Here is an 18,481-nt window from a genome sequence, read left to right on the forward strand (position 1 = left end):
ATCGCTGTGTGTGACAGCGACAGAGCAACAACTAAATGTGCAGGCAGCAGGAGCCGGCTTCTGCGGAGGCTGGTAACCACAGTAAACATCGGGTAACCAAGAAGCCCTGTCCTTGGTTACCCGATATTTACCTTCGATACCAGCCTCCTCCACTCTCACTGTCAGTGCCGGCTCCTGCTCTGTGCACATGTAGCTGCAGCACACATCGGGTTAATTAACCCGATGTGTGCTGTAACTAGGAGAGCAAGGAGCCAGCGCTAAGCATTGTGCGCTGCTCCCTGCTCTGTGCACATTTAGCTGCAGCACACATCGGGTTAATTAACCCGATGTGTGCTGTAACTAGGAGAGCAAGGAGCCAGCGCTCAGTGTGCGCTGCTCCCTGCTCTCTGCACGTGTAGCTGCGTGCGGTGGTAACCAAGGTAAATATCGGGTTGGTTACCCGATATTTACCTTAGTTACCAAGCACAGCATCTTCCACGCGGCGCTGGGGGCTTGTCACTGGTTGCTGGTGAGCTCACCAGCAACTCGTGTAGCCACGCTCCAGCGATCCCTGCCAGGTCAGGTTGCTGGTGGGATCGCTGGAGCGTCGCAGTGTGACATCTCACCAGCAACCTCCTAGCAACTTACCAGCGATCCCTATCGTTGTTGGGATCGCTGGTAAGTTGCTTAGTGTGACTGGACCTTTAAGGGGAGACTTTGTGCAGCAGGCCTTCATGGTAAAATAGCTGCTAGGAAACCACTGCTAAGGGCAGGCAACAAGCAGAAGAGACTTGTTTGGGCTAAAGAACACAAGGAATGGATATTAGACCAGTGGAAATCTGTGCTTTGGTCTGATGAGTCCAAATTTGAGATCTTTGGATCCAACCACCGTGTCTTTGTACAAAAGGTGAACCGATGGACTCCACATGGCTGGTTCCCACCGTGAAGCATGGAGGAGGAGGTGTGATGGTGTGGGGGTGCTTTGCTGGTGACACTGTTGGGGATTTATTCAAAATTGAAGGCATACTGAACCAGCATGGCTACCACAGCATCTTGCAGCGGCGTTCTATTCCATTCCGTTTGCGTTTAGTTGGACCATCATTTATTTTTCAACAGGACAATGACCCCAAACACACCTCCAGGCTGTGTAAGGGCTATTTGACTACGAAGGAGAGTGATGGGATGCTACGCCAGATGACCTGGCCTCCATAGTCACCAGACCTGAACCCAATCGAGATGGTTTGGGGTGAGCTGGACCGCAGAGTGAAGGCAAAAGGGCCAACAAGTGCTAAGCATCTCTGGGAACTCCTTCAAGACTGTTGGAAAACCATTTCCGGTGACTACCTCTTGAAGCTCATCAAGAGAATGCCAAGAGTGTGCAAAGCAGTAATCAAAGCAAAAGATTTTTTATTTCATTCCACATGTTTTAATTCATAGTTTTGTTGCCTTCAATGTGAATCTACAATTTTCAGAGTCCTGAAAATAAAGAAAACTCTGTGAATGAGAAGATGTGTCCAAACCTTTGGTCTGTACTGTATATATATATTCTTGTCCCATATCTATTTTGCTGCTCTCGAGCAGGTGGAGGACCTTGGAAAGGTGGGAATAGAAGAGTGAGTTGCAATGGTAAATAGCCTTCTCAGGCTCCTTGGAGTGACTTTTTGGAGTATTTGGGAAGCTAATCATTGCAGAGACATGTGTCAATTTGTGGGTTGCGGTGATAAGTTATTTAAAGGGGTATTCCCATCTCCAAGATCCTATCTCAATATGTAGTAACTATAATAAGAAGAATATTAGCAAATACCTCCAATTACAAATGTAGTATAGTTCTCCTGATACACCTCATGTGCAGGGCATTGCAGCTTAGGTATCCATAATTACAATCACCAGCAACAAACTATTACTATATATTTGGACATAACTATGGATACGTAAGCTGCAATACCCTGCAGATGAGGTAAGTGACATAGCTAATCAGGAGAACTATACTACATTTCTAATTGGAAGTATTTGCTAATATTATTATTACACCTACTACATATTAGGTTAGGATCTTGGAGATGGAATAACCCTTTAAGGTACCCATAAACATTACAAAATAGGATGATGTAAAAAATTGCATCTCAGTAGACATAATTCCTGTTGGCATTTTTCCATTAGTGATGAAGCCAATGCGTATTATCTTCTGAAAAAATCTAACATCCCTGATCAATGCTTTGAAAAGTAATGATTATTGATCGGTCAGGCATTTGTTAAAGAAATTAATCGATCAATTCATCGAAATAGCCATTATTATGGTCAAAAATCACCATTTTGGATGACTTATCTTATGGGTATAATGGGACCCTTTAGTCTCGTTGTTGCTCTGATCCTACATAAAGTATGTTTTCCCTGAAATGTCATAGTCTTTTAGAGTAAAACATAGATATCTGTAATTAAAGAGTTTGTTCTATGTTCATGATACCCAAACTACAGGCAGCATGAATCACCACACAAGTTCCCTTTAAGATATAATTTCTTTTGTAGCATTTTTAAGTATTATTAATTAAAAAAATACCTGAATTCCATACTCAAATGATCAATAAATTTGACTCATCAGTATGTTAATGGTAGACTTTTTTGATAAGATTGCAAGGTTTGTCAAATACAGTACCAGTCAAAACTTTGGACACCCCTGCTCATGCAGTGTTTTTTTTGTTATTATTGAAATGTACATTCACACTTAAAGCAGCATATATGGAATCAAGACATAAAGAAACAAGTGTAACCCCCCTCCCGTAATTTGATGAAAACCTTGGATTCTTCAAAGTACCCCCCTTTTTCTCTCATGACAGCTTTACACACCCTTAGCATTTTCTCAGGCAGCTTCATCGAGGATCACCTGGAATGGCTTTCAATGAACCGGTATGCCTCATCAAGAGTTAATTTGTGGAATCTATGGTCTTGAGAAAATGTTTTGACCATCAGGTGTTTTAAGAGGTACACAGGTGGCGGTGTACAGTTTCTAAACCAGAATATGTCACTAACAAAATCAACCAATCAACTACATAAAGAGAAATGACAATCTATTACTATAAGATATGAAGGTCAGTCAATCTAGAAAATTGCTAGAACCTTGAAACATTTTCAAGTGCAGTCATGAAAACCAACAATCACTATGATGAAATTGGCTATCATAAGGATCGCTCCAGGAAAGAAAGACCAAGAACTACCTCTGCTGCAGAGGATAAGTTCATCAGAGTTACCAATCTTCAAAAATATAAATTGACAGCACTTCAGATAACAGCCTTTAAATATCATGAACAGATATCAAGTAGTAGACACAGCTCAACCTCAACTGTTCAGTGGAGATTGGAGAAACAGGACTTTGAAGTTGAATTGCTACAAAGAAGTCATTACAGTCAAAATTGAAGATTTTTGGTAACAACCATCATGTCTTTGGGAGATGCATTGCATAAAAGGTGCCATGCCAAACATGACTTATGGTGGGGAGGTGGAGGGTTATGGTGTGGGGTGCTATGCTGATGACACTTGTTGATTTATGCCAAATTCAAGGCACACCTACCCAGTATAGCTACCACTGCCTTCGGCAATGGCATCCCATCTGGTCTGCACTTAGTGGGACCATTATTTGTGTTACAACAGGTCATTAAAATAAAATAGAGCTCCAGGCTATTTATGGGCTATATGACCAAGAAGGAAGGGGTTGGAGTACTGGGTCAGATGGTATAACCTCAACAATAACCCGACCTCAACTCAATTGGGATGGTTTGGGATGAGTTAAAGGCCAAACAGTCAATAAGTCTTTGGCACCTCTGAGAACTTCAGCCATTTCAGGGGACTACCCGATGAAGCTGCAAAAGATAATGCCAAGGGTGTGTATAGTGTACTTTGAAGATTCCATATTTGTTCTTTCGTGGTCTTGCTGCCTTCAGCCTGTATGAACAAAGTGCAATTCCATTAAGATCAAGTAAAACCATTGCATAAACAGATGTGTCCAAGCTTTTGACCAGTATTGCATACCGTACATCTTTATATATATGACATCACACAATAAAGCTGAAGACGTCCTGATGATCCATTATGATCCATGATGATCCATTATGATCCTGATGATCCAGTATGGAGTTTTAATGATCAGATGATCAGAAACAAAGGTTCTTCTTTGGATTGAGCATTTAACTTTTCTCATTTATCTATTAGTAGAGTTGAGGAACGACTTGATATCTTGCAGGTAGATATTGTTCTTCTGTATGGAGGTTCTCAATCAATTAAAATATATTGTGTATGAGGTTACATATGTACTCTCAGTTCATAAACAATACTAGTGTATGCTCTTAAAATGGTGACTTTCATCAGTAAAAATATAACTTTGTAAAGTTATGTACAAATCCCCAAAGTCTTTGTTAATATTCTAGAAATGTCTACATTTCTATTTCAGAGCCATCACCAGAATCATATAATTCTGCGGTGATACATCTGCTTCCCTGCTCCGATCCTGTTATCCCACTGTCTGTATCAATTTCCATTTCCTCCGCTATAGTAGTTGGTTCCCAACTTTCAAAACCTTTTGACTCATGAATATCACAATGGAATTGATGTGCTTCAGATTGGCTTTTTTCTAACGTTTCATTAAAGTTGGACGGCTCGGTGGTAGTCGATAACATACTTTGTTCGTGGACAACACTTGCGCCTTCTGCTTTCTGGGGAGTATGTGAGAAACTAATACCCTCTAGGATCTCAGTCATGAGTGATGGGCCAAAGTCCATAACTAAGGATTGCATGGAGTCAGCGTGCCACAGACTGCTAGAAGGCTCCGAAGGAATGGTGCAGACGCTGCATTCCTCTGTATCAGGAAAACCGGAACTGGCCCAGTCTTCATCGGGTTTTTGAGAGCTAGTATCCTCTGAAGGATCCTCTGAGGATGAGAGCCTAGGCATGGTGCAAAATCCAGATCCTAGACCTGCACAGAAAAATACAAAAGTGTTATATTGTGCTGTAGTCCAGTAACTGTGCAATATATGATCAGAGAATTAAAGAGGCTGTTCTCTAATTTAATATTGATGGTCTATCCTTGGGATAGGCCATCAATGTCTCATCGGCTTGGGTTCGACATCCGGCACCCCGCTGATCAACAGTTCTCAGTGCTGGCAGCAGCAGCAGCTGGCCAGTAATGCTCAGTTCCGGAGCTGCTCCGTCTTCTGATAGTGTCTGCAGCTGGCTATTGCACATCTGCTTCCTAATCAAACCAATAGGTGGTGCAGTACCTGGTTGCAGCCACTATCAGAAAACAGGGCCGCTCCAGAACTGAGCATTTCCGTCCACTTGCTGCAGATGTGGGAACCAGGAACAGCTGATCGGTGGTGTGTGCTGAGTATCGGATCCCGGACAATCAGACAATGATAGCCTATCCTAAGCGTAGGCCATCAATGTTTAAGTGGTGGACAACCTCTTTGAGCTACAGATTGACTAGCAAAAATGTAATCCATATCTAATTCAATGCATCAGAACTAAAAGTTTATATCTTCTAAACAGGTTTTCTTCATTCTGATCTCTCTGAGGTTTACCAAATAATTGGTTTCACCTGTCTTGGACTATACATGAAAATAACGGCCTAATAGTGGTCAATAAAAGTCGATAATTGCTCATTATCCATCATCTTTTGCCTTTTACATGGTTATCTGTACGTGGCCTATGTTTCCTTAACATTTCTTCAGTTAATTAACTACAATGATCTGAAAGAGGCTTAAGGTACCGTCACACTAAGCAACATCGCTAGCAACATCGCTGCTGAGGCACAACTTGCTAGTGATGTTGCTGTGTGTGACATCCAGCAACAACCTGGCCCCTGCTGTGAGGTCGTTGGTTGTTGCTGAATGTCCTGGACCATTTTTTAGTTGTTGGTGTCCTGCTGTGAAGCGCACATCGCTGTGTGTGACAGCGACAGAGCAACAACTAAATGTGCAGGCAGCAGGAGCCGGCTTCTGCGGACGCTGGTAACCAATGTAAATATTGGGTAACCAAGAAGCCCTTACCTTGGTTACCCGATATTTACCTTCGTTACCAGCATCCGCCGCTCTCAGCTGTCAGTGCCGGCTCCCTGCACACGTAGCTGGAGTACACATCGGGTAATTAACCCGATGTATACTGTGGCTAGGAGTACAGGGAGCAGGGATCCGGCACTGGCAGTGTGAGAGCAGCGGACGCTGGTAACGAAGGTAAATATTGGGTAACCAAGGGAAGGGCTTCTTGGTTACCCGGTGTTTACCGTGGTTACCAGCGTCCACAGAAGCCGGCTCCCTGCTGCCTGCACACGTAGCAGAGTACACATCGGGTAATTAACCCGATGTGTACTGTGGCTACATGTGCAGGGAGCTAGCGCTAAGCGGTGTGCGCTGGTAACCAAGGTAAATATCGGGTTGGTTACCCGATATTTACCTTAGTTACCAAGCGCAGCATTCTTCCACGTGTAGCGACGCTCCAGCGATCCGTGCCAGGTCAGGTTGCTGGTGGGATCGCTGGAGCGTCGCAGTGTGACATCTCACCAGCGACCTCCTAGCAACTTACCAGCGATCCCTATCAAGTTGTATCATTTTTGGGATCGCTGGTAAATTGTTTAGTGTGACTGGGCCTTTACACCTTGGATGTCAGGACCTAGGCCAAACAGACAAAGGAGTGTGGACAAGGTAGCTGGAAATGCACTATTTCGGCACAATATGGAACTAATCTGGCACTTGTGCTAATGGGGTACAAACAGCTGGTCCTTGGGGGTGCCAGGTATGGGATGTCCACTAATCTGATATAGATGACTTATAGGTCATCAGTGTCTAAATAGTGGATAACTTCAACAAAATTACTTTGAGATGTGTTCCTTATATGATTACGCAGATGTTACTAATACACTGGCTGGCTGCTAATTTAAGCCAAACTATGTTAAGTCAAACCCATTTTCTGCCTATGAATCAGCTGTAATAAAGATTGGCTTGGCCATATAAATGAGCAGTCAGCCCGACTCTTTCACAGGTAGCTCTGATGACATGAAGGACCAGGAAATGTTCACCGAATTGAAACACAAACCAGAAGTGGAGCTGCTCAATTCCACGACTGTGGTTCATACGTGGGGCATCTTTGAAAATAAAAAAATGTATTAGTAAGTTCTTTTTAATAGTCAGATAGGTATTTTTTGGGGAATATGGACAACCCTTTTAAGCCCAACAGATATGAGGATGATTTACCCAGAACCTTTAAAGATCAGCTCCAAGACAAAGAGGAAAAACAAAAACTGTTAAACAGCACTGTCTACAGTGTTGACACTGGTTGGGTTGATATCCTTCATGTTTCAAAGTTCTATAGCATTGACTTACAAGGTAGCTATGATGCTCGACATTATGTGGCATAGTGTGATGCTTGTATATATAGGTGGCGCTAGATAATACTTGTGTGGCGCCCTGGACAAGCCAGGGGCCACAGAGAACAACACAACACACCCCACACTCCCGGTCAGGCACACCGAAGTCAGACACAAAACCCTTGTTGCCTTCCTCCAGGGGCTGATGTTCACACCAGGGGGTGGGCCAGGCGGTTGGTCCTGCCCACCGAGGAGTACACAGTCCTGGAGGCGGGAAAAGCAGGCAGATGAGTTTGGAGTTGAGTTTGGGAAGTGAAAGTGAGAGGAGTAAGAGTGGCAGTTAAGCAGCCTGAAGTTGGTCCGGGTGTGTGGCCCGGACGGATCAGCAAGGTTGGCAGACGGTGGTGACCGTCTGCAGGAGTGGCCTATCGGAGTTTACCGTAAGGACCGTGGACGGGCGGTGGCCTGGTGGTACCGGACCGGTACACAAAGAAAAGTCAGCACCATCTGGCAGGGGCTTACGGACCCCGGCAAGGCTAGGAGTCGCCGTGAATTTGCCAAATCCGTTAGCGAAGAGAACCTCCTGGGTTTCCCAGCAGCCAAGTCCCGACAGAAGGCAACCGTCCAACCAAGGGAGGGAGACACCGCCACCGCCAAGTCAACCGTTTTCCAGGGCCAGAGCCTGCGGGCAAAAGGGGCTCCTCCAGCCCATATCCAAGCTGGGGAGCGGGTTACCGGTGGGAACCCATTGGAACCATCTACCGTACATAGGTGTAGGGAAAGGCAGTCACCATCAACCTGCCGGGAGAAACAACACCGCAGCCGTCTGTGGGACCCGTCCATCCAGCCGTTTGTTTTACCGAGAACTGTGTCTTCATCATTGGGCTGAGTGAGTACCACCGTGCCGTGCGGCACAGCACTGTCCCCGTGACCCTGCACCTCGCCAGGCCCCATAACCCACCTGCCAACCATCCCTACCCCATCACCGGGCCCCGGGACAACCAACCCCCTACCCACGGAGGGGAGAACTAACAACAAAGCTGCTCCCTGTCACCGCTCCCGGGATCCCCGTCCAGAGCAGCGGTGGTGTCACCAATATCACCACAACCGTGGGTGGCATCACGGACAATAACCAAACATCCCCAAAATCAATATCCTTTTCACTCACGGGCGAGGAACGCCGCTCGAGTCCCTGGGATCCGGCCCACCGCTCGAGCCACCACCGAGCAGCAGCAGCCGCAGCCGGACCCAAGCAGTGGGAGAGCGCAGCGTCCCCTCCTCCGCCCGCGACACTTGCGTGCAGTGTGAACGGAGGGGTAGTGAAAAAAGCAGGGATCAGGAACCAGGAGGACATGACAGGACACAGGAAGCAGGTATAGATAATATCAAGATACAGGCCGAGAGTCAGGATTCCAGGAGAGTACTTATAGGATACAGGGAGCAGGAGGACACGTGGTCAGGAGAAGGTCTGAGGTTAGAAGCTAGGAGGTAACAACAAAGTCTGGGGTTCGGACAGAGCAGAGTCAACTACAGTCTACAGTCGAGAAGCCAAGATCAGATAACTGTACACAAATGGGAGCCAAGAGCAGTTACTGTGGAACCAGGAAATATGACTGGCGACGGTTTCCAGGCAAGCATGCTCCCTAATGAAGCAGAGCAATCACCCGGAATGAGGAGCATCTGAGAAAGCTCCTCCAAGCACCAGCACATGACCCAGTGCTGAGAAACAACTCATCCACCGGAGCTCAAGACAAACTACAGAGAATCTAAACCTGCAAAACGTTCTGCGTGACGGAACAGGCAGGTACTGGCTCTGCAAGAGAACATGGCAGAACATAGAGCACAAGATGCTCTGCACATCAGAACCGTGACAGTAGCTACCTATATGTGGCACTAGAGATACCATATTCTTCCTTCTGGAAAAGAGCAACTTTTACCACTTTTCCCAGGGATCATTGCCTATCTAACTCATCAGTTGGATCTTCACAAGGAGAACCACTAACTTACATAATCCCTTTTGATCCTTCTATAAGTCTTTCTCACAGGCAAACATCCAAGCTTTAAATTATTAATTGGATTTCAAGAAAAATGAAATCTATAGGACGTTATGATAATTGAGAAATATCTCACTTTAAATTTGAAGTTTTAGGTTATAAATGTACTTTTAGTTTTCATACTTACCATACTGGCTGTGTGACTCTGACATAGAGTTCCAGGCTTCTCCTGGGTTCCCATCTATCTCTTCATCCCAATTACGCTTATGGAGAAGCGGCAAAGATACAGCATTCTTAATAATTGGAGAGATCGGTGGAGGTGGAGATATTGGGTGTCCAAGGGACTGGCGTTCAGGAGACATCCATCGAGCTTGGCGTAACTTCTTGGTGATGTAGTTCCAACGAGGATGCCTGTGCTTCTCATGGCAGTGAGTAAGAAAGGAGGTGTCCCCAAAGACTTCTCCTTTACGTCCTACATGCATTGTGTGCCGAAAGTCACCAAGAGGAGGACTAATCATTTCTGGAGTTAATGGTACCCGTTCTCGTCTGGATCGAGAAACCAGGTTTTTTATGACCGGAAGACTGCCCAGGCTCATCTTGTCTACTTAACAATGTGAAATTTTTGAACAAGAAACACATAAAGAAAATCCTTACACCATTGTCTTTCCTAATAATGTCTCACATACTTATTATAAGGTCCTTGACAAGAAGCTCTTGAGGATTCCTAAACCAAAAGTGACAATAGTATTATAAAGGACGACAAGTAGTTATCTTCTATACCCGGTGTATGTGCCTCTTGTGAAATTGAAATAATGAAACCACGCAGAAGATGTAAGGAAACCTCAGACAGCTCCGTAGAATAGATCTTTTATCAGCTAATTCAGAGTCTTGTGCTTTTCAGAGGCTGAAGAAAAGGGAAAATTGTAGATGTTTACAGAAATCAGTGAACTCCAGAAAAATTAGCTCAGATGAGATTCGTGCCACCTCGGAGTCAAGACTGATGTCCAATCTGAAAAAGAAAGAATGACTTTAGTCAAACAATATTTTTTGTAGCCTCTCATCTTTAGACCTTTATTCATTTGAACAATTGCACACATTGTCCAAAAAATATTCTAAAGATTTTTATACATTTTATGAACTACAATCAAAATTTCTAATTTAATCTCAACAGAAATTGTGCCAGAAATTGTAGCGGATTCAATCACAATTGGCTACAATATACAAAATGGTTAAATTTTCTTCAAGGGAGTCTGTCACCCCCAAAATGCAAATTTAGCTACTGAAGCATTTATATTGAGTTAATGTAATAAACAGAAACAGTTCTGCATTGAACTGTGCAATATCTTATACCGAATACCTTGGAACAGCCTCAGTCCTCCTTTTAGAAGAAATTGTAATGGGTGCACGTGGACGATAAGAGGAGGAGATATCCAGAACAGAAGTCCATGAAGTAGAAAACCACGGCATTCACCATTCAAGATCCAGAAAGTGCTTTTATTCCATATAGCATGCAGGTAAAATAGCGGGGAAGAGAGAGCCGAGTGCAGCCCCCCAAGGACGATGGCCGTTTCGCACGGGTGCTTCTAAGGGTCCGTAGAAGCACACAAGGTTCGAAACGGCCGTCGTCCTTGGGGGGCCTGCACCCGGCTCTCTCTTCGCCGCTATTTTACCTTCACGCTATATGGAATAAAAGCACTTTCTGGATCTTGGATGGTGTATGCCGTGGTTTTCTACTTTATGGACTTCTGCATTTATATTGAGTGTTTAGCACCTATAAAAATCTTACCAGTATTATAAATTTTAGTATTGTAGTGTCTCAATGGGGACAGGGGGCTCCTAAATATCCCTTTCACTAGGGGACCCTAGGCAATCACTGTCCATAGGGTTACCCCAATGGTGGAGAGACCTGAATCTCATGCCTGGCTATTCTCCTGACCACAGCTAATCTGTTCCCATTCCCTAGGGAAAAATGCATAAACATACTCAGGAACAATCAATAGGCGCTGTTGAGTTTTTCTTTATTAATTTTCTACGCATTTTAAGGATAAAAACATCCTCAGATTCCTGAGGAAGAGGATGTTTTTATCCTGGAAATGCATAACAAATTAATAAAGAAAAAAAGAAAAACTCAACAGTGTCTTTTAATTGCACCTGATTATTTTTAGCCATTTATCCCAAGAGCCGGTAACTACCGAGGACGGAGCGATTTGAGCTGCAGTTGGTGTTTCCTACATTACTCATGGAGTTTTGCCTGATGCATAACCCCATCAGGTGAGCCTTTCCAATAAGGACTTACTTTATCCATAGGTGAATTGATTCACCCATTGCAGCACCTCTGCATTTTTTGTATTTTCCCATTCCCTAGGGAAGGAAAGGGCAGGAGTGTGATGGAAACACAAATTAGGAAAGACACAGAAAAACAGAAACTCAGACATACTAAACATTCACAGAAACAAACAGTTCTAAACTAAGGAGGAAAGTAAAAGTAGGAAGGCAGCAACAAAAGGACAAGTGTTAACACCACAAATGCTCACAGTAATAATGCAGAACTACCACCAGTAAGTCTGGATCAAACCACCTCTCCAGACCAGTATAGATAAACTATAGCTGGCACTAATCCAGCCAGCATATATAGGAGGGGAGTGAATGTGACTGGCTTTCCCACAGCATGTGACTAAAGAAGATTAACAAGCAGACCAGCAGAGATTAACTCTTGCGAGCTTGCCTATGAAATACAAGTCTGTGGGTCAATGCCTGAGTCTCCCTGTGCTGATCACAGTTCAAAAAGTATAGGAAAGCAGGTTGATATACCGCGCCACACCACAGAAGTCAAAAAGGTTAAAAGTAAATCCCTTTTTCTTTATTTTCACAGGTCTACGCGTTTCAGGGACATATCCGTCCCCTTCCTCAGGACAATGTACAGAAAATACTATCTCATATATATATATATACTATATTCATAGTATTTTCTGTACATTGTCCTGAGGAAGGGGACGGATATGTCCCTGAAACGCGTATACCTGTGAAAATAAAGAAAAAGGGATTTACTTTTAACCTTTTTGACTTCTGTGGTGTGGCGCGGTATATCAACCTGCTTTCCTATACTTTTTGAACTGTCTTTTTACCGCGGGACCGCTGCCTCCTACACCATCATATCGTGATTTATATGCTTTGAAAGGGGTTGTGACTGGCACAACCAAACCAGGTGAGTGTACCTGCCAGTATTCACTTCCACGTGTTTACCGGGTAAGACCCTATTTGCGCCTTATCTTTCCACAGTTATCTCATGTGCTGATCACAGATATCAGAGATGTTAGAAGGCAGAGTACAAAAATCTGTAGTTTCCATAGAGCCTGATGCCACCGTAATAGTCGTCAATGCCAGCAAAAACCTTCTTATGAGATTTAGATGACGAAAAGTTCACTTCTAATCCATATGCAAGTTAGGGTGCTGTGGTGCACCCTTGGCATGGCTAATGGTAAATGGTTTGTTGTCCTATTACATTCTCTGATTTGCATATCCACTACCACTGACTTAAATAACAGCGCTGGCTTATCACAGCTGGCGCTGCCTATGCTCAGATCCCTGTACTTGTGCATGCACAATAACACTGGAAGAGCCCGGTGGTGCTCTCATAATGTCAGTAAGGGCATGAACTCTGTGGCTCCCACCAGTCTGTGGCTACAGCTTGCTAAACCCGCAAGTGTAGTGAGTAAGTGGCTTCAGATAGCATCAGAGTTGCACCTTACACTCCGATATCCAGCTCTTGCCCGTCTATGGCTGTCACTTGCTGGCTCCATAGAGGAGTGCAACTTAAGACCTCCTTTGGTGTCCGTGTTCATGTGAAGGAACAGGGATAAACACTCTGATCTCCAACTCTTGCAAGTCTGTGGATGCCACTTGCTGGCTCCATACAGGAGTGCAACTTAATAACTCCTTTGGTGTCCGTGCACATGCAAAGGAACATGGATTTGAGCTAAGGCAGTGCTCACTGTGAGAATTCTCAGCACAACCATTCGGAAATAAAACATAGAATTTGTATTGAAGGTAGGTTAAAAAATAACAGGATCCATATTAAAAACTGATGCTTTTAAGGCAATACAAGCACTTACCTGAAACGCGTCAGTTAATTTATTAATTTTTTTTTTTTGCCTTGCATCAAATTCATGAACCACGAATGCCATTTTGAAGAATTTGATGCAATAAATGTCAGCAAATACCACGAAACAATAAAAAGTGAAGAGCAATCACTCCACAACAAGACTCAAGGGGTTGGTGCAGGACACAGGGGCTCAAAAAGCACCAAAAATAGAATCAACAGGGCCAAGCTTGGTCCTCTCAGACCCTGCCCTGTATTTATTTTGTCCAGAGACGTCTTATAATAAATTATGCAAGCCAAACATCTTATTTATGCTAAGTATTGTTGAAGAAGTATAAAATACTTTTTTTAAAATTATATTTTTCAGAAAAAAAAAAAAAATGAGTGATATTTTTTTTCTACTGACTCGGAAAAAAGAATTAGTCTAAAGTAATGTACCCTTTTTTTCTAAAATGACCCCCATTCACTTGGCGAGAAGCTTAGACAAAGCCGGTATTGTAGGGATTTCCTAAAATGTCTCGTGACAAACAAGCACAGCATTCCACTGAATGTACATAAAGAGCACTGGGGGAAAAAATAAAACACATTGTACGCCATGCTACTGTAACAAGAAATTAGGCTTAAAAGGACCGAGCGCTTTACATTTTTGCCTTTAGTAGGTTCCCGTATGAAAAGCAATTTGGTAAATGTTCCATTCATGGTCTCTCACCTTTGCAATCAGCCCCAACGCCCACAGTCATAGATAAAATCCGAGCCATGAAATTCAAATCTGCTACATTTAGAGGTTTCTCGGAGAACCTTGCATTAAAGAGGACTACAGCCGCCGATAAAACCTACCGGGCTACCTATTTGTATGCAGCGTCGGTATGTTGAATTCTCTGGATGGCTAATATCCGCTAATATTAGAAATATCTCTTTTTTTCTGGCAGCGGTATGTGTTTACTCCTGAAGGGAAAGTTTGTTTCAATGCAGACACATCTGAGAGAGCATTTACCCACAAATCAGAGAATTATGTAGAAACTGCAGCCTCTGGCTCGTCCTTATGTTTTTTAAATTTTGTTCTACCATTTCTGAGTCTCCTATACACACCCGTGTCTCCGGTACGTGTGACGTCTGTTTTCACATGTACCGGAGACATGGTAACACGTTGACCCATTAAAATCAATGGGCTTGGCCACACATCCGTGTCTTCGCAGGACTGTGTGTCCTTGTGGAGCACACTCATGACCATGTGCGCCACACAACAACATGTTCGATTTCTGCTGGCAGCACGGGTGTCACACGGACCACACACTGATGTGATCCATGTGACATCAGTGTGACACGTACTGGCGAAAACACCCGTGTCAAGCTACCACTAGGGGGCGCTAGGACTCAAGAAGATAGACTCCTGAGTGCAGTAATACAGAGACTCACTAGAGGTCGCTAACAAGGGCAGGGATAGTCGATCAGCCAAGGTATATGCTGGAATGTCACGTCTGTACAGAAGATTACTCAAGCCAAAGTCAAATAACAGAGCCGAGGTCGAATGCCGGGAGGACAAGTATATGCACTGGGGAGGGAGAAGGAGAGGACACAGAACTGGACCAGAGACAGGAGGACAGGGAGGTACAGAGGTCAGGTTGGGCAGTAGGGAAGGAGGTCAGGTCAGGCAGGAGGGAAGGAGGTCAAGTCGGGCAGGATCAACGGAGGTCAGGTCAGGCAGGAGGGAAGGAGGTCAGGTCAGACAAGAATAACAGAGGTCAGGTTCGACAGGAGGAATGGAGGTCAGGACGGGAAGGAGGAACGGAGGTCAGGTAGGGAAGGATGAACGGTACCGTGTAACAGGACTAGAACAGGGAACTCTCACAGGAACAGTTGCATGCAGCAGAGCCAGAAATATTACTGGTGGCGTTCCGGCAGAGCCCACACCAAAATAAAACGGTGTGAGTGCCGTAACGAGGCACCCCCGAGCCAGCCCCTCTCACAAGACTTAACCTCATCAGAGTCCCGCTACAGTAATGACAAAATTTAGTCAACAAGGAATACCCTCCTATAAACACATAGCGGGTCATGAACTCATAATATTCAAACAACAAAACAAAACACAGTATATGGCCAAAATATAGTTATCTTTATTAAATAAATGCACAATAAAAATAATGAATTAAAATTAGGTGGTCAAACAGGTGTAAGGACCAGACAGACCCAGTTATTTTATACAATATTAATAAATTAATCCCAAGTGATGTATAGAATTATTAAGAGTAAGATTAATAAGTAACAGCCAGCTATATTAAAAAACGCACAAAATATGCATAAATTAAAGTATTGCACTGGATTGCACAAAATAATATTATAATAAGAAATTATACTATGAAATTTTATAAAGTGCTTTATGACTAAATAGTTTAATTCAATAAAAAAATTCTTATAACAAAATTATAAAGTATATAGTGCTATTCAATTAAAGCAGTTTTTGCTGAAAAAAAGTGCTAAATGCAAGGCAGTGCAAAGTGCAGAGTGCTAATTAGGTCTCACAATGAGTACCATAGATATTCACTAACCGTAATACTATTAGTTAAAATTCAATTGATCTAAAGATAATGCATTGAGGATATTTAAAGGGCTGATAAAGTGTCACTTACTGGTGTCTGTATGGTCCTGCCACTCCGACGTACGTTTCATAAGTAACTTCTTCAGGGAGCGCCAAAATGACAAAATGTATTTTTATACATTGTCTCCGGCGCTGACTTTGCTTCCGGGTACCATTCATTATGCTCATGAATATTCACTGCACTGACTGCGGACCCGTATACCGGTTAATGTCCGTGTGCTATCCAGATGCCACATGGGTAGAACACAAACAGCACCAAACAGCACCAGGAACACACATATGGACAAACATACACCACAGAATATGCAAAACATTCATTTTTTGCATGTATGTGTGAAGAGGGCCTAAGGGGTACTTTGCACGCTGCGATATCGCAAGCCGATGCTGCGATGACGAGCGCGATAGTCCCCGCCCCTGTCGCAGCTGCGATATCCTTGTGATAGCTGCCGTAGCGAACATTATCGCTACGACAGCTTCACATGGACTCACCTGTCCTGGGACGTCGCTCTGGCCGGCGACCCGCCTCCTTATTAAGGGGGCGGGTCGTACGGCGTCACTGCGACGTCACACGGCAGGCGGCCAATAGGAGCGGAGGGGCGGAGATGTGCGGGATGTAAACATCCCGCCCACCTTCTCCTTTCCGCATATCCTATGGAAGCCGCGGTGACGCCGGTAGGAGATGTTCCTCGCTCCTGCGGCTTCACACACAGCGATGTGTGCTGCTGCTGGAGCGAGGAACAACATCGGACCAACGCGTCAGCATAATTATGGATTACGCCGACGCTACACAAATGATATGGTTACGACGCTTTTGCGCTCGTTAATCGTATCATCTAGGCTTTACACACTACGATGTCGCCTGCGATGCTGGATGTGCGTCACTTTCAATTTGACCCCACCGACATCGCACCTGCGATGTGGTAGTGTGCAAAGTACCCCTAAGGCTAAGTTTGCATGTCCTGTAGTTATCCATTAGAACGAATGTGTTGGGAAACTGATTTGTACTGAATCCGTTTTTTTTAACATGGGAGTCTATGGACAATGGATCTGTTAACGGATTTCCCATTAGCCATCCATTGTACTTGCATTGTTAACGGACCCATTGTTTTATTAAGAGATCAGTTACAAATGGACGATATAGAGCAATCCGTTAACAGATCCGTTGTCCATAAACTCCATATGTTAAAAATGGATCCGGCCAACATCTGTTATTTAACAACGGACACAAAAAGTTGTGCAGCACAACTTTTTGCAATCGGATCTGTAATGGATCCGTGATAACAGATGACTACAGGACATGTGAACCCAGCTTAAGAAATGCTGTGTGTCAAAGTATGGCTACCACTATAGATCTACTATGGTGTCACCACCTACCCAAAGTCAGAATGCTGCCATTGGCAACACAAATCAAGTGGCACGCATCCATTCAAGTGTGTGCGTGCATAAAAATCATCGAACTGCACTCGGATGACGTCTACTCCCTTGGTAATCTTGGCGCCAACTCTGCCTTCTCACTGCCGGCCCAGCCTTTTATATTTTGTAGCTGTGCCACAGCTGTCACCTAACTAGGCGTTCCCTTCTAACTCTTTCCTCAAGAAAACACACTTTTTGCATATTAGTTCCTGGTGGCTGTAGTCCTCCAGTAGATGGCGACGTTGGCACACAGATGTGGAGCAATAAACAAAAGTATCTTTCTCTGACCACCCTCTACACCAGTGTTTCTCAACTCCAGTCCTCAAGACCCACCAACAGATCATGTTTTCAGGTTTTCCTCAATCAGGTTTTCAGGATTTCCTTAATGTTGCACAGGTGATGGAATTATCCCCTGTCTAATGCTGAGGAAAACCTGAAAACATAATCTGTTGTTGGGTCTTGAGGACTGGAGTTGAGAAACACTGCTCTACACAAATTAGCTGGACTGCCTGCCACAAGGTGCCTAGTCTTGCAGTGATAATCTCCTGCTGATAAAACACTAATTGTATTGAAACTACAGCAAGCTGCTGAATAGGTGACACACCGATGGAATCAGGATGTGCTACTCTCAGATTGGATAACAAAAAATCTGCTGACAGATTCCCTTTAACTTTTTGGCTTCCTCACTGACCTGATGCTGGATTACTTTACCTCACTGAATTGGGGGGGGAGGTCGAAGGACCCCTATTCAACCACTAGTTGGGAGTTTTACTTATGCAGACTTTCTATCAATGTCCTTGGTGGGCTAAAAACAATATTTACATATAAGGGCGATATAAAAACTAGCATCTGTCTTTGGCATATGTTATCTTTATAATGCCTTTAGTTATGACTGGAAGTGATAGAACTGGTTGAGACAATTTTAGATTTCCTTTGGACATTATCTGATGCCGCTGACAAATAACGTTTCCCAGCAGAATGCCTTCTGCAAGTCTCAAATAAACTGAAAGGAATGTAGGAAAATCACATTTTGTTCACTTGCTGCTGTACAA

At 44.0% G+C, this 18,481-nt stretch overlaps 1 protein-coding gene across 1 annotated transcript in view; it reads right to left on the reverse strand.

Annotated features, from left to right (window-relative positions):
• Positions 1–298: 298 nt before the first annotated feature.
• The window catches only part of CDC42EP1 (CDC42 effector protein 1), a 58,692-nt gene continuing 40,509 nt past the window's right edge, over positions 299–18,481 (reverse strand). Inside the window, exons 2-3 of the mRNA XM_075320832.1 lie at positions 9,509–10,330; positions 299–4,942 (exon numbers count right to left, since the gene is read on the reverse strand). Of these exons, the coding sequence (XP_075176947.1) occupies positions 4,404–4,942; positions 9,509–9,917 (948 nt within the window). The 5' untranslated portion in view covers positions 9,918–10,330 and the 3' untranslated portion in view covers positions 299–4,403. The remainder of the gene's footprint in view (positions 4,943–9,508; positions 10,331–18,481) is intronic.

This window comes from Anomaloglossus baeobatrachus, chromosome 8 (assembly GCF_048569485.1).
Source record: "Anomaloglossus baeobatrachus isolate aAnoBae1 chromosome 8, aAnoBae1.hap1, whole genome shotgun sequence".
NCBI classification, from domain to species: Eukaryota; Metazoa; Chordata; class Amphibia; order Anura; family Aromobatidae; genus Anomaloglossus; species Anomaloglossus baeobatrachus.